The sequence below is a fragment of the Melanostigma gelatinosum genome, assembly GCF_949748355.1.
Source record: "Melanostigma gelatinosum genome assembly, chromosome: 10".
In the NCBI taxonomy this organism is placed as follows: Eukaryota; Metazoa; Chordata; class Actinopteri; order Perciformes; family Zoarcidae; genus Melanostigma; species Melanostigma gelatinosum.
In genome coordinates, this window is record NC_136643.1 from 12,778,235 (window position 1) to 12,794,645 (window position 16,411).

At 44.9% G+C, this 16,411-nt stretch overlaps 2 protein-coding genes across 2 annotated transcripts; one reads left to right on the forward strand and one right to left on the reverse strand.

Moving 5' to 3' along the window:
• Positions 1–950: 950 nt before the first annotated feature.
• On the forward strand, positions 951–9,952 carry me3 (malic enzyme 3, NADP(+)-dependent, mitochondrial). Its single transcript, XM_079277467.1, has 15 exons — positions 951–1,107; positions 1,522–1,754; positions 3,536–3,669; positions 4,053–4,202; positions 4,573–4,648; positions 4,731–4,892; positions 5,086–5,189; positions 5,275–5,384; positions 6,091–6,188; positions 6,332–6,445; positions 6,553–6,658; positions 7,139–7,281; positions 7,790–7,963; positions 8,163–8,261; positions 8,867–9,952. The coding sequence occupies exons 2-15, from the start codon at positions 1,527–1,529 to the stop codon at positions 9,026–9,028; spliced, it is 1,860 nt and encodes a 619-aa protein (XP_079133593.1). The 5' UTR covers positions 951–1,107; positions 1,522–1,526; the 3' UTR covers positions 9,029–9,952.
• Positions 9,953–10,455: 503 nt separating this feature from the next.
• Positions 10,456–15,858, reverse strand: nxpe3 (neurexophilin and PC-esterase domain family, member 3). The gene is made up of 6 exons (XM_079276784.1): positions 15,697–15,858; positions 14,266–14,466; positions 13,098–13,879; positions 12,667–12,737; positions 12,336–12,554; positions 10,456–12,241 (listed from the first exon to the last, which is right to left on the reverse strand). The coding sequence occupies exons 2-6, from the start codon at positions 14,356–14,358 to the stop codon at positions 11,700–11,702; spliced, it is 1,707 nt and encodes a 568-aa protein (XP_079132910.1). The 5' UTR covers positions 14,359–14,466; positions 15,697–15,858; the 3' UTR covers positions 10,456–11,699.
• Positions 15,859–16,411: the final 553 nt, after the last annotated feature.

Below are 16,411 nucleotides of genomic sequence, written 5' to 3' on the forward strand. Positions count from 1 at the left end.
TACATGAAGATTTATGTTTGGCTGATGTTTAGATGTCGATTCATGTTTTCTGTACATCAGTTATGCTAATGTAAACCTATATTCAAATAAGGACAGCTTGTTTTTTGTGTACTGTAAAGATGTAGGTTAATAGTTGTGTTGTAGGCCAGTGGTTCTTAAACTTTTTCAATGATGTACCCCCTTTGAAATACAACGTTGCTGAACAAACGTTATGGAAGTTGACCATTTGAAAATGACTGATATTTTTAAAATAAACTTTTTTTTAAATCTCACGTACTCCTGCAATACTCCAAAGTACCCCTAGGGGTACTCCTACCCCCATTAGAGAAACACTGACGCAGGTTACATGTTACATTTAGTTGCCAGTTGAACATCCAGCTGAAACTAATGCAGTCGAATGACTCCTGTGGCTCAGGGCAAAACACAGTGAAGCTGCCATTCATACCTTTATAAATAGTAATAACAATAGCTTATAGCACACGTCATAAGAACTTACAACAGCAACTTTTTGCCCCAGGGGAATCATAACAGGTTAAACCAGACATGACTACTATAACACTCAAGACTCATTAAAGTCTGACTCAGAAGAAAAGCTTTGCTGCCAGCAGGGTAAACCAGATGCTATTAATAAGATCTGCTGACTGTACAGACTGAGTTCAGTTGAGTTTGTGTTAGTGCATGACTAAAAGATCAAAAATGTCCTTTTCTTTTCTTTCCACAGCAATGTTTTCTATGAAACAGAATTAAGGCATGAAACGTAAACAGTGCCAATGTTGTATTGCCAATGTAGTAATCATAATAGCATAAAGGCAAGTTCTTTAAAATGATATATATTCAAAGACAATTATGTTGCATTCTGGGTATCTTAGAGATGATGAAGCGGAAGAACCTTCGTTGGCTGGAGGAGGTGGGGGGTTGGGCCTGTGGGCCCGCCATGCTGCGGTCTGATTGGTGCTCCAGCGGGGAAGTGAGATCGTCAAAGTCATAGGGTCCTGGATCAGCTGTTCGCTGTCGATCCCCCCACAGCATCCGCTGATAACAGATAACTACCGCGATCACCGGGCAAAGATATAAGTCAGACGCCCTGCAGCTTCACACCGTCTTCAGGTAAGACTATCTGAATGTTAGCCACCCGCTAGCTAGCGTTAGCAGCTGCGCAGAAGACTGTCGCATAAAGAAACGCTTAGTTATGACAGTAGCTAGCTTAGCTGCTACAGCCGCACACATCAAGATGTAAATACGAAGACAATGAAACCATCGGCTGCATCATCACATATCATATTTATACTATTTATTCATTTGCACGAACGAGACTGGTTGCTGTGACACGTGTGCATCACTGTGACTCGTACACAGATAGCTGTGGTTCAGGTTCACACTTGAAGCAGGTTGTTTACGTTGCACGAGGATCTTGTACTATTCCCGGCGGCATGTGTGGCGTTTCTAGGTCGACCGTCCGTTTTCTGAACTGGAAGGTGGGTGTGAGTGACCGACACTCACTGCACGTTGTTGCCCCTGCAGGCAGCATGAACTCGCTCCCAGGAAGAGCCGCGCTGTCTCTGTGCAGGCGCACGGCAGCGGCGGGCGGGATGAGGGTCTTCGCCGGTGCCCCGGGTCACCCCGCTGGTGGCGTGCCCGCCGACAGGGCCTCTCTCCAGGCTGTGCGGGTCTGCCACTCCGGGACGAGTCGCAAGGGCAGCACTACTACCAAGAAGCGGGGCTACGACATCACCAGAAACCCACACCTCAATAAGGTGAGCTCTATATGATGTGGCAAACATGTCTGCAAACATTGTCCTTTTATTCTACATGATCACTGACAGGTGAGGGTGTGAGGAGGACATTATGTTTGGCTGTATGTCAACATTGCAAAACAGCAGAATTATGTGTGTGTTAAAATGTCTTGTTTTGTCTGACCAACACTCCAACCCAGATATTCAGTTTATTGTCATGAAAAAAACAAGAATATCAGAAAAGATTTCCATTTGTTCAGTAAATTGTCAGTATTTTAGCTTAAAGAATACTCCCAGTCAGAGAATAATTGGGCATCTTGTCCTCCCGTGTTTATTATATATGCTCTAGCTCACACATGACGTGTGACCTGTCGTCACAACTTATTTATACCAGTAACTCTGAAGGCCTCATAGCTGCTACAATTCTGGAGCTGTGAATGGTCTCTCTGTTGATTTATTTTAATGCGTCTCTCTGTCTGTCTTAATTTAATATAAAAATATAAATCTTTTTATATAAAGGTTTGTTTTAGACCAGATCTGAAACAAACCTCCACCAAGTGACTCATCATCGCTGCATTTTTTTCCCCCTAAACTCTGTAAACTGGGAATACTTTTTTTCCTGCCTCTGTCTCTATAGCAGGACAGATGCAGACACTTAAGCTAAATTCATTGCTTTCATTTGGGTTGATAGGAGGTCACAGTTCCTGATGCCCAGTCAGCAGTTACTGTACTCACAAGTCAATTCAGCGGAAACAGTCAGCAAGTTAAGCCACTCGTTGATGAAAAAAAATCTTCGAATAAAAAGTTAATGATCGGTCATGTCTATGGTGTGCTTTAACATTTTCAATGATCAGATACTTGATTGTTATTCCACTTTTAGACTAAACGGTCCAGTTAGAAATCGAGTAGCTGCTTACTCGTTTTCAACAACCCTTTCTTCACATTTACACACATTTTGTCGCCATCACACAGTCTTGGTGTAATCCCAACTGACACTAGTTTGAAAAGTTTGCTGTGCAGACCGGCATTCTCTCTCCTTGTTTGGTGTGTCAGAGTATCTCCTTGTAATTGACGTCTGGCAGGCAGGACTTTTGTTTGCGCAGACTGTTGCTTGCAGCCGTACAGTATAGTGTTGTTCAGCTGTATATAGAAAGTACTCCTCAATGGAAAGCACGCAGCTCGTGGAACAACTGGATGTGTGATGTGTTCAGACCTCAGGAGGGCCAGTTTGTTCCCCATGTAGGTCAGTGTTTCCTCTGCCGTGCGAGAGTAGAGAGGAAACGGAGAGAGCGATGCGGCCGGGAAGAGGAAAGAGAAGTGAAGCTGACAGGGGAGTGAGCTCAGGCTCCCGCACTATTGGACAGAATAAATAGATCAAACGTCGCGCTCCCCTCCAATCACTCTTTGGGAAGAATGCCAACCTCGAGACGGCCGAGCGGCAGCACTAACCATAACCAGACGGCAGAGAGGTACAAGGCTGCTTACCACAATAAAAGCTCGGCCTCGTTTACTGCTTTCAGTGAACAAAACATTTGTAGGACTTTTTAAACGTTTCTTTCAGACCAGTGTTCCCATACAAAAAATGGCAGCTAAAGTAGTTGGGGGGGGGGGGGAGAACATTAAAAAGACCACTGTATTTGGGCTCGCGGGTATGAGTCACAACCCACCATATTCTGGGATGACTAACACATGAGTCACTGTGGTCTGGGTTATTTGATTTCTTATTTAGTTAGCGGGCCTCGCCCTGTGCAAGCTCTTTTTTTCCCACAGTGTTGTATAAGCGCTCTTCTTCCACTCTGCAGGGAATGGCTTTCACCCTGGAGGAGCGCTTGCAGCTGGGCATCCACGGCCTGTTGCCCCCCTGCTTCCTCTCCCAGGATGTGCAAGTGCTGCGCGTCATGAAGAGCTACGAAACGCGCTCCAATCCTTTGGACAAGTGAGGGAACCGACTCAAGACATTTACAGTGAAGCATGCTGAAGTGCTGTTCAAGAATACAGCTGCAGATGTAGAAGGGGGGGGGGCTGTCCCACGTGTTTGGTCAAATCTCCTTTAGCGGGTCACCATCTGCTGTTGTTCTCGCCAGTCGTCGTGTGATTAAAAGTTTATTTATTGTCATATGAAAGGCTTGTAAAGCAACATCCAGTGGCCGATTAGTTAAGACTCATATCACATGACTGCAGCCTCTCTGGTTTGATTCTGTCCTGAGACATTTGTTGCTTGTCATACCTCCGTCTCACTATATTTCATGCAGAAGTAACACAAATCAGAGAAAATGTTGCAGCAAAAACAAAAATGGCGCCGTTTGCTCTCTGTCTCAGGTACATCCTGCTGATGACGCTGCAGGACAGGAACGAGAAGTTGTTCTACCGTTTGCTGACCTCTGACATCGAGGAGTTCATGCCCATCGTGTACACTCCCACTGTGGGCCTGGCCTGCCAACAGTATGGCCACGCCTTCAGGAGGCCGCGGTACCTTTTTCATCCTTACATTTGGTTTAACGTTCTCTGTGAAGGACCGTTTTTCATGTTTTGAAACAACAAATCACAGTTTGGGTTCTATTAATATCGCTTCGGACAGTTGAACTTGCTGAGACGTAAAACTGGTTTGAGTAACTTCATCCATCACAAAGAACACACGGTGTCGTTTCGGTTTAATCTGAATTTCATTGTTGTTGTCGGGTAAAAGACAGAGAAGAGATCAAACTATTATGTGTGTGTCAGTTTTTACTATTGGTTCGGGTGAATGAAAGCCAGCAGCGTGCATGAAACTGATCAAAAACGTGCGTCATCGAATCAATACTGCTGTGCTGCCCTATAACTGAAACCTACTTGTTTACAGAGGACTCTTCATCACCATCCACGATAGAGGTCACATCGCCACCATGCTCAACTCCTGGCCTGAGGAAGACATAAAGGTACACACACACACGCACAGCTGCTTATGCCTGGGAGAGTAACACTGTACGACTCATATTTTACTGGTGTGTTCTCCTGCAGGCCATTGTGGTGACAGACGGGGAGCGTATCCTCGGCCTGGGTGACCTGGGAACCAACGGCATGGGCATTCCTGTCGGGAAGCTGGCGCTCTACACAGCCTGCGGCGGTGTGCGGCCGCAGCAGTGCCTCCCGGTGCTGCTGGACGTCGGCACTGACAACCAGGTGTGTTCGATCACAGAGCTGCAGCGCGGCTGTAGTGAGGTTTTATCAGCAGCTGCATCACTTCATATCTGACTCTTTACCAGTTGGTATTTGATAAGGCATATCAGAGGAGTTTGAGCAGTTGTAAAACAGAAAGGTAATGTCAAGTTGTCGCTCATTGATTGATTAACTGGCTGATTTTTTTTTGATCCAGGCGCTGCTCGATGACCCCCTGTACATCGGGCTGAAGCACAAGCGAATCAGAGGGAAGGAGTACGACGAGCTGGTCGACGAGTTCATGCAGGCAGTGACCGACAAGTGAGTAGAAACACGACGGACAGAAGAACGTGCGAGCGTCTGCTGATGTGTGTGTGTGTGAGACTATCGCTGTGTCGCTCTGCAGGTACGGGATGGGCTGTCTGATTCAGTTCGAGGATTTCGCCAACAGCAACGCCTTTCGCATCCTCAACAAATACAGGAATCGATACTGCACCTTCAACGACGACATCCAGGGTACTTAGGCACTCGGTGTCTGCATGAAGCTGCACAGACACAAACTTTCCTCAGATCGTTTGTGTAACGAGTGCAGGGAGGAAGCGAGGTGTCCATTAAAAGGAGCCGTGTGCTCCCCCTGCTGGAGGCCTCTTATAACTACTCCGACTCTTACGACTGCGGGTGTGAGGATGACATTATACACATAAAGCAGAAGAAAACACACAAATATTGTACTACAACCGCTGCAACGAGCAGTAAACGCTATAAGCATGATAAATGTTACAACATGAAAACACTCAAATATCAGAACATAAGAAAATACTAAATATGAGACGATCACTCCCGACAAACTCAACAAATGATAAAGTCAGCTTTATATTTCTGAATTACACATTTCATGTTTTTAAAGTACGTGTATGGTCATGATGCACTTTATTAGTCTGTGTCTAATTTTTCATATGAGATCTAAATCAACTGGTTCACAATTTTGGGGGTGGAGACCCTGAGGTCTCAAGATAAATGTGAGTGCTCCTGAGGCGATGATCAAAATAGGGAAGCAAAAAATATATATATTTCCAACACAAAATTATATTATTGTGGATACAACTGGTAGAAATATGCAAGTAGTGACGAGCGGCCACAGGAAGATAATTTCTTTACCTTAAAGTATCACAACAGAAAACCACTCCTCTAAAGGCCGTTGTGTGTTATTGTCTCTCTTCAGGCACGGCCGCGGTAGCTGTTGCCGGGATCTTAGCGACTCTGAAGATCACCAAGAGCGCACTCCTAGACCACACCGTGGTGTTCCAGGGGGCGGGCGAGGTGAGAAGACTTGTCTGCCCACTGGAGTTTATTCTGTTCAGAATGACAAATAACTGTCTGTAATCCCGAACGCGTTCAATTGACGCACTTAAAACGAGCCGGGGTCGATGGAGAATTTTCTTTCTTCTTGTTTTTAATGCCAGGCTGCTCTGGGTATCGCTCACCTGCTCATGATGGCCATGGCCAAAGAGGGAGTAAGCAGAGAAGAAGCTGCCAAGAGAATCTGGATGGTGGACTCCAAAGGTCTCATCGTGAAGGTAAATCTGTCACTTGCTCAGCTTTCCCGTGTGTGTGTGTGTGTGTGTGTGTGTGTCAATCACCAAACGGAGAAAGAAAACACATTTTACTTCTACTACGACTTTAGGGAAGAGGCAATCTCAACCACGAGAAGGAAGAGTTCGCTCACGATCACCCGCACATAAGGACCCTGGAGGAAGTGGTGCACACCGTCAAACCCACTGCCATCATAGGTGAGTCCACCTGGAAGGTCACATTGTGGTTCTTAACGGTGTTAAAGTAAAACTCCTTCATATAACTCTCATTGTTTGTTTCATCCATTTATGGTCATCAGTTGTGGAAAAACAGAGAAACCTATTCAAGGTGATTTTTGCTGTCAGCACAATAACAACTTTGTAATTTCCTCCAAATCAACTCACTCTCAAAGACTTGAGATGTGTACGTTGGTGTTCATGGGTCTAAATTCAAACACTGCATGTGGGATGAACTGGAAGATGTATACTTTTAATCAAAACTATGAAATTATAAGACAATAATTCAAAGTAGAAACCGATCCAGAGGTTAAAGAAACTACAATTTTGAGGTTGTAATTCTTTGCTTGACAGTAATTGACCCTTGTGGTCTGAAATGGCACCTTTCTTTTTTTTATTCACATGGTTTCTTGTGAGCGTGTGACATTGAAGTCATTAATGGTGTGTTCCCTGAACATGAAGGAGTGGCTGCTGTCACGGGAGCGTTCACTGAGAAGATAATCAAAGACATGGCGGCCTTCAACGAGAGGCCGATCATCTTTGCCCTGAGTAACCCCACCAGCAAGGCGGAGTGCACAGCAGAGCAGTGCTACCAGCTCACAGAGGTACTCGTCTGCCTCACTGTGGCTTGAAGGTGTTATTTAGCTTGTATTCACTGGTTCTCACACCAATATGCTGTTGTGTGTCCACTTGAGATGTCAAAATAACCCCTCTAAGTACATATCCGACCTCGTACAACATATTAAAATCCAGTTTATGAATTAAATCTCTGTTATTTTGCTTGTGGTCGTCTTTTATTGATGCGGTTCTCTCTTTTTAAGCCACATTGCTGCCCCCTGCTGGAATTCTTGTGTGTGGAATTGCGTAGAACTGAACACAGCTGTTGTAGTCCGCTTCATTTGGCAGATATGGACAGCTTTAGAGGTTTTTAAACGCCAACACATTAGAAGGTTTGACACCAAGGCCTAGTCGACATCTGCCAAGACATTCAGAGGCTCTGTAAGAACTTCAATGTGGTAACAGAACTTGCCCTTTTCAGCAAAACGATATCTTGTGTATCTTCCTCTTGTCTTTCCAGAAGTGACTCACACTCTGTTTTCTTTTCCTCTTCAGGGCCGCGGCATCTTCGCCAGCGGAAGTCCGTTCGACAAAGTGACTCTGGCTGACGGACGCACCTTCTACCCCGGCCAGGGAAACAACGCCTACGTCTTCCCCGGAGTGGCTCTGGGCGTTATTGCCTGCGGAGTGCGCCACATATCTGACGACATCTTCCTCACCACAGCAGAGGTATCGTCTTCACACAGTCATGATGCATTGATTCATGAGGGCGTGACGATACTTTTTATTTTGTAAAGTGACACCTGAAGAGTCAACTCCAACCAATAAGGATTTTACACCGTTTTTTACACGGTTGCATCTTTTATGGTGTTTTAAGGCCTCTCTTTCTGCACTTTCCTTCATCTTCGTGTCTCCTCCGTTGTTTCAGGCGATAGCTGACATGGTAACAGAGGAGCACCTGGCCGAGGGAAGACTCTATCCTCCTCTCAACTCCATCAGAGAGGTGTCCTTCAAGATCGCAGTGAAGGTGAGTGATCCTTCTGTGTGGTCGGCCCTCATTCCTCACACTGGAATGTGTGTCTTCTAGCATTAGTTTCGCTGAAGGTGTTTGTGTTGTGATTTTGTGGGTAACTACTGTGATTGGGAAGTGTTAAGATGTGAGGATATTGTTTTTCAAACTTTTTATTACTTAATTCTGATTTATATTTTTAAGAGATTCTGTTTTTTGTATCTGGTACTAAAGTCTATCAGGAAAAAGAAAATTCAAACTCCAAATCTTCATGATTAAAAAAACATCTTTTATATCTAATTTATTCAGAGTTTAACACTCGTAAACTCGGCTAATCTTCATCAGGACTGTGTTGATGTGATTTGATTGACACTCGATTCTAGTTCAGTTGTTGCTAAATCCTGATTGGTGCACTGAAGTACGTGACATCACCTTTTTTAATTCAGTTACACTTTAACAGTGAAACTAACAGGAAAACAGAAATATTTCCTCCGAAATAACCGAAAACTGTATTCTCTTTGGCAGAAACTCTTTTGTTCGCGATTGATCCCATAACTTGTATTAAGAAAATAACAAATGCATATTCTTTACCCGCTTTTTCCTTCTGTTTCCTTCTCTGCCAGGTTGTCGAATATGCATACAAGCACAACATGGCTTCCCTGTACCCTGAGCCTAAAGACAAGGAGGCGTTTGTTCTGTCTCACATCTACAGTCCAGATTACGACTCCTTCTCTCTGGACTCGTACAGCTGGCCACAGGAGGCCATGAACGTCCAGGACGTGTGATCCCGACTCTCCCTCTCTCAACTCGATATGCTGACGTGGTGTCGTGTACAACTTCTGCATTGTTTCCTTTCAGAAACGTTGCCAATGATTCTTGCTTTTTTAGCTTTCTCTTTGTTTCTCTGTCATTTATAAGTTATAGTAAGTTGTATTTTCCTCTTTCAGAACTGTGCTTTTTGTTTCATCAGCTCTCCGTACCGGATTGAAGGTCTTGCCTGAGTAAAATATTTAATAGACGCACTTATAAACAGCATATCAAATGTAAGCGTGACCTCCATATATCTTTGCAACTTAAACTACACTCCTTCCACTCGAGTATCCTGCTGAGATGTTGTCGTATTTAGCGCTCGCAGTGACTCAAAATCAGTTTTTGAGAGATGAATCCGAGCTGCTGCATGACAATAAGAGTGCAGTGGTCAACATAAACGCACAATGCTTCTTGTCTTTCCACAAATCATCAGAGGACTCATTCTGAAGCTTTAAAATCAAGATAGAAATTCTCTTTTTGTTCGGTGAGTTGCAAAGAAGCCTTATTTGGCTCCATGGCTGCTTCTTCATATTTTACACTCCTATCTATCTGCCCACAGGATGTAAGAACACTCCACAATCTGTTTCTCCTTCGCTGCCTCCCCTTGAGAGCCAGTTATCCTTCATGGGAGGCACTTCTGTCTTCTTGAGTGTGTTTGGAGGCGTTGTTGGGGATTTAGTGTCACCATCAGGATGTTTTTGTATACAACGGCGTCTTTTTCTCTTCGTATTTGTACAGAGCGCTCTTCCTGTTGTGGTGTTTTTGCCAAAGTTACTGATGAACCGTATCTGATATTTTACTCCGAGAGAAGGTGATACTCTGCGAGCTTTAGTCTTGGCAGATATGCTGGACGTTTTTAAAGGGAACATGAAACTTTTTAATTAAAATTGTCAACAAAATATGAGTGATTTCTGTTGTTTTTAGGGCCGCTCAAGCAGTGTTGTTACCTGGTTGACTTTGGACGCTCTGCTCCCTGCTGGTGGACCCGTTACCAGCTTTCAGTATGTTTAAAATGTGTCTGTATGAAGTGGATGTGCTGTACGACTCAGCGTCTGTTTGCTATGCATGTTCTGACAGGGAGCATCTATAATAACCGGTGCCTTGTGGATTTAACCAGCGTTAGTTTTGCCTCAATTCTTAACAGGTTGTTTTTTTTTTCATTCTCTTTGAGGGGACGGCTCTTCAAAGCATCCGGGTAACAATTTATCTCTTCTTTCATGAGTGACTGTTATCTTAGCCTGCGTTTTTTTTATTTCATTTTGCAACAGTTCAAAGAAGAGATTTTAATCTTAACAATAACGTTCCATGTTAAATACAGAAAAAATGAAAATGAATTCAACTGAGAATTCATGAGAAACCGGAGCGACTGAGACAGATGAGTGACTCTTAATGCTGTCATTGTAACAGTTTAGTTTATTGTACTGTAACGGCTTTAATATCAGGACAAGGCATGATACAAGATGCATCACCATCTTCTGATCTCGATTAGTCCTCACAATTATCATACCCACGTATAGTGATAGAAATATTACAGATGAATCTTCCAGTTCCATCTCAAACATCCTTTCACTGCTTGATCTAACCTCTCGTTTGAATAATCAAATGACAAAATACCGTCATGAACCAGAACCGCTCATATTAACAGATAGAAAAGCACATATTTGACAATCACAAACATGGCGGCAACTCTGCTCGTATACGTTCTGACGAAGTCTCCTCAGAGTCTGCCTCTGATAATCCGAAAAGGGACAAACAGGAAAGAGGCACATTTTCTCAGACCTGGTGACTCCAGCCTCCGCTGTCTTCCTTTGATGAACATGTGACAGCATGCAGTACATGGTCGTGGTTATAATTGGACACAGGAACTATTTGAAATAGTATTTGTACAAAAGAGGCGAGTCAACGCACCAGTGACGGCGTCTGAAGTGATGTGCATTTATCAAAGCTGTCTGAAGGCTGACCTGTTGAAGTCACCAGCTAAATGTCAAGGATAAGCATATAACAGATGATCCTCAATAAGTTCAAATGATGGTTGACACTTTGGATGGAAGTGCAATAAACGCAGCCATTTGAATGTGTTGTGTCATAAGGAGTAACCGTGAACTGCACTGTGAACAACTGAAAGAACATGTATAAACCAAACATATATAGATGAGATTTCACAACAATGTAGTTCATGTATGTAGTAGTTTGCCGAACATTTAAAATGGCCTGATAAATGAGTGTGCTGTACCATCAGAGCATGAGAACACATTGACAGCCTGAGGAAAATAAGAACCCACTGAGTCTTCAGCTTTGGCAAAACTAACTAACAAATATATGTATAAATGTTCAAACTCCAACCTTGAAAGATTACAAACTACAAATATGGACAACTTAACGCATACGCGAACAAAACACTTTGGCAACAAAAGCAGATGGGACGAAACAATCACTGTCCCAAAGTCTTTGGCTTTTTCAGAATAAAATGGGATTCAAAATGAAACAGAACAGGCAGGTAAACAGAGATCAGTTCTAAAAGTCTCTCAGTAAAGACGGTATTTAAAGGTGTGTAGCTTTGGGGAACATCTGGATAATGGATTCACACAGTTAACTCCTCACTTTCCTTCAACAAGATCCACTATTGTCACTCGTCTTCCATATCTTCTACGGGCAAACGTAAGACAAAAGCATGTCGATCATGTTCTTGACGATGACTTGAGGTGGATGGAGGGCATGAGGGAGGTGGTGTGCCAAACTCATTTGCCAGGCGTCCACCAGCAGCACGTTCAGTCCCCTGAACATGGACCTGAGCACCTCGTCGAGCTGCAGGGAGTACCAGTCGCTGTTGAACAGGCTCACCTCCTGGTCCAGGGCTTGGAGGTTGCCTGAGCGGATCACAACGATGGTCCCCGGCGCTCGGTCCAGAAGTCTCACCAGCGACCGTCGTATGTGACGGAGCCGCCGTATGTACACCTCCACGGGAAAGCTGCTGAAATGGGCCCAAACGCTGAGGACCACGACGGTGTTGGGACCCCCCGAGAGGCCGTCCAGCTCGTTGGAAACGTACCGCAACTCGCTGGACAGGACGGTGGAGAAGCGGATGGGCGGGCCATGGCAGCGGTACTTCAAGAGAATGTTATGGATGCTGTCCACCGCCATGAAAGGCCCAACGTTTTTCGGACTGTGCAGGTTGAACTCCTTTAATCCTGAGGGGAGATGGGATAGATTGAAGTTGCAGTGAGACAGATACACGAGTGCAGAGGTTGAAACTGAAAGATGAGACAAGAAGACATCACTCGCCTGGTACTAACTCAATGAGGTACTCAAACCACTGCCTGACGGTGGAGTCTCCGTACATGTTGATCACCTTGTTCTTCAGACACTGAGTGATGGCAGAGGAGTCGTTGAACGGGCGTATTGTGACGCCACTCAATGACCTCCACGAGTCCTCGTAGAAATATCCGGACGACGACAGCTTACCGGGTTCTGGGTTTGCGCTGCTGTTTTCTACCTCTACTTCTGATACAAACCAAGAAAGGGTGCAGAGAAAAAAGATCAAAATGAATGGAATGAATCAAAGCACGCCACATGACGCACCAACCACAAACGTTACTCTGCAGGCGTAGCATACCTTTCCTGGGAGGCAGCACGTTGATTCTGTCGGGTCCTGAAGCGTGTATGCGAACTTTAATGTTTACGCCACTAAGACAAAAGCGACAGGATTTATCCGTGTTAAAACAATGGTAACGGTTGAGTCTGGTGATATTCTATTAATCCCATGAAAAAAAGATCAAAATCGACAGTGCGTTGGTCCACCTTAAATACTGAATACTGACAATGTAAAGCTGAAAATGTAAAGCTTTAAAAACAGGTCATTGTAGTTTATTGGACACTGAAGGAGTCACCCAGTGCTACACTGTGGCTCATTTATGTGTTCATAGTTTATTGGACACTGAAGGAGTAATCTATTTCACTTTGGCTCCACAGGCAACAAGCAACAACTGACTCAGCCTTTCCTACAACACAAACACGTGTCATATTACGACCTATAAAAACACAAACCTCTGGAAGAGCGATGCCTCTTTGTTGGTAATGAGGTGCTTCAGGTAGCCTCCTTTGGCGTGGTTGATTCTGGTGTCACAGCTGAGCATCTTAGGCTTGTAGCAGTACCAGGGCTCCCCCGTGTAAAGGTCTGTGTAGTTGCACAGCGGCTGTTGGTCAGAGGGCAGGCACATGTTGCACACAGTCGTTTCAGACAGGAAGCCCAGGCGGAACAGGCTCTTGAAAAACACTCGATCTGGTCGTTCCTCCCTCAGCCGCCGCAGAACGGCAACGGCCTCGCTGGAGTGCACCAGCGTAATCTCCACCTGTGCAGACCCCACCCAGAGGAGCGGGAACATGGCGGAGTAAAAGCCATTCCTGTGGTCCAGCACTTTACCCGCTACACCTGCTCCGAGCTCCGGGGAGTGCAGCCTGGCCAAAAGGAAATCCCCACCGTAGTGCTTAGGACGGCCCTGGAAGTCATGCATTTGGACCAGGGCCTCCAGCTCGTCGCCCACATGCCACTCCCTTCGCCCCTTAGTGGGAAGGATGGCGAACAGGCTGTGCACCGGGTCACTGGTCTGGCGCAGGCCGGTTGTTGCGGAGCCAGGCGGAGGGCCGGGCCAGACGATGGAGTCCAACAGGTAGCGCTCTTCCACTTCATCTTCGGGAAAGGGTTTCTGGCCCAGATGGGCACAGAAGGTGCGGTTGTGTTGAAAAGTGGGGAGATACGCTGGGACGAAGGGTGACTGGATCCTGCTCTGGAGCTGGTAGAGGGCTGAAATTGTGTGGCAGTTCCAGTTCTGAAGAAAAAGGGAGGAGAGTTGATTATGTGTCAGTGAATGTTATTGTAACAAACTCTTGCGAGAGAGACACAATTCCAGATGGGTTTCAGCTGCGCCTGATTCAGCCTCCTCCCGGCACCGCTCCCTGAACCACTCCCCCACTCTGTCCCCTCTGCAGCTGAGGCCGAACACGCCCTGCCACCACAGTTATCCTGTGGCGAAAATGACTTAAGAACATCATGACTCCACTCAGTTGCAAAGATGCAAAGAAAGGTTCTGAAACTGTCCTCATAAGCTACAGTATTATCAAAAAGATGCACAATATGCTGTTCACAGATAAAAAGGTGAGTGATCGGTCCAACCTTTTCCCTTTAAAGGTAATTGAGAAAATGCCCACTTCTCACCTCCACAGTGTGGATGTTGCGTAGCAGGAAGATGAGGCCAGACAGGGCTAGGAAGAGGAAGATGAGGGCATATTTGGACAGATATCGGCACATGGTGACCTCGTTCTGTCTCCCATGATCAGGCCCTGATTCACTCGACGTTGTCACACCGACGATGATGGCGTCATTTGGTCGTCAGCGACCGACGCTGGCGGATGAACTCTGTCAACGAGAAGGATGAAGAAACGGAAAACTAGCACGTCTTCTATTCACCGTAATGAAGAAACACGTGAAAATCATTCAGTCTTTGCACCTCCGTGTTGTCTGCCTTGGTGATGCTTTATTCTGCTGATTAAGTAAAAGTATCACGATTGTAATTATACATGAAACAAGTGTTAATACTGACACATATTGTTGAGAGGGAGCTAGCTTTTGTAACTACTCTATATACAGTTAGGTGGTTTAGTCCCAAGGTCAAAAACTACATACTATGCTTTCCACCCCCCCCCCCCCCCACACACACACACACACCCCCACACACCCCCACACACACACAACCGATAACTACTCTCTTACTCTGGCACTAAGTGGCTGTTTGTCCTGCCTGCATCGGAGCCACATAACACACTAACAATTAACACATGCGGTCAAGTCAGCAGACACTTAAATTGTAGTGCACCTATACGCTGAAACTCACGGTAAACGCAACCAAACGGCACAGATCGGGAGCGAGCGAAGGACTTTGCAAAGTTAGCGGAAGGATTAACGTGAGACAACTTCCGGTTTTCTACAGACGAACATCCGGTTTTCAGAATAAGATGCCAACAAAGTATACATATTGCATAATGGAAATAAGATTAAATTAATTATAGTCACACTCCTCCTTGGCAGTTGTTATGAGCGATGCAAAAGCATCATGTTGTTTTGGTGACTTCCGCTGCTCCATAGAAATACTTTAAACCAAATGCACTCTTGCCACAGGAAAGGCATTAATCACTGATAATCTTAAAGCAATTAATGCCATTATTGTTTCCACACAACACCCATTGTACTCGAAGTCAATTACATTTGGTCAATCACGGTTATTGTGCAGTAGCTCATAAACACGCTTATATTTAAGTTAAAACAAGCAGATTTAAAGCAGATTTGGGGCCTAACGCTTTAACAAAATGGCACTGATGACTGTTAACATCCCTCCGGTTGTCATTTTTTGGGGAAATCTTCCATCTTGAGAAATGAACGGATTCGTACGATCAGCTGCTCCTATTATGTGAATGGCTGCAGCGGCAACAACAAAGAGACGGCGGGAATAACAACGGGCCTATTGTCGGTACATGTGTGCACATTCCGACACGTATCTAATACCATAATACCACTCATACCACTGTACCCATGTTAGGTAACGTTTACACTGGTGATGCAGGCGTTTTATCCGTGCAATGCTCCGCTTACCCGTTATTACGTCGACAGATTGTCATGATGTCGGAGTCGGATCGTTATCCAGCCGGAGGAGGGTGGTGAGGCCGGAGGAGAGGAGACAGCAGCGGCTTGGTTAGCGCGTTAGAGCCGGTGTGGCAGACTCAGCGTCCCGGTAACTAAGAGCACCCACTAATCACGATGGGAGGAAAACCCCATTGGTCGGGTTGATGGGTGGTCCAGCCTAGCTGCGTCCTCTGGTGGTCAGTCATGTCAAACTTCAGCACATAAAAGCGGCATTAAAGCGACTCGTGAGTAAGGCCGTTTATCCACGTGCAAAGAAACAGGCCTGAAGAGAAAGTAGATCCATTAAATGTGTTTTACTCCGTTTTCCTATGTTGGCTTGGCTTATGTTATTATATGCTGTAATGACCTGGCAACAGTGGAAAGTAACTAACGTTGGATAAGTACATCACGTACTGTAGTTAAATACAGGTTTGAGGTACTTGTACATGACTTTAGTATTTCTATTAATGCCAACTTTATACTTCTAATTCACTACATTTCAGCAAGAAAATTTATAAAATATTACATTTTTAAAATATGATCCATTGTTACAGATTAAACTGCTAAACCTATATGAAATTATTCAAATTAGCTCAACCTTGATCAACTACAACATTGTACCACTTGCATATCACTTTATCAATAACAATGACCAGAACATAATAGTGCACGTTACACAGTCTAC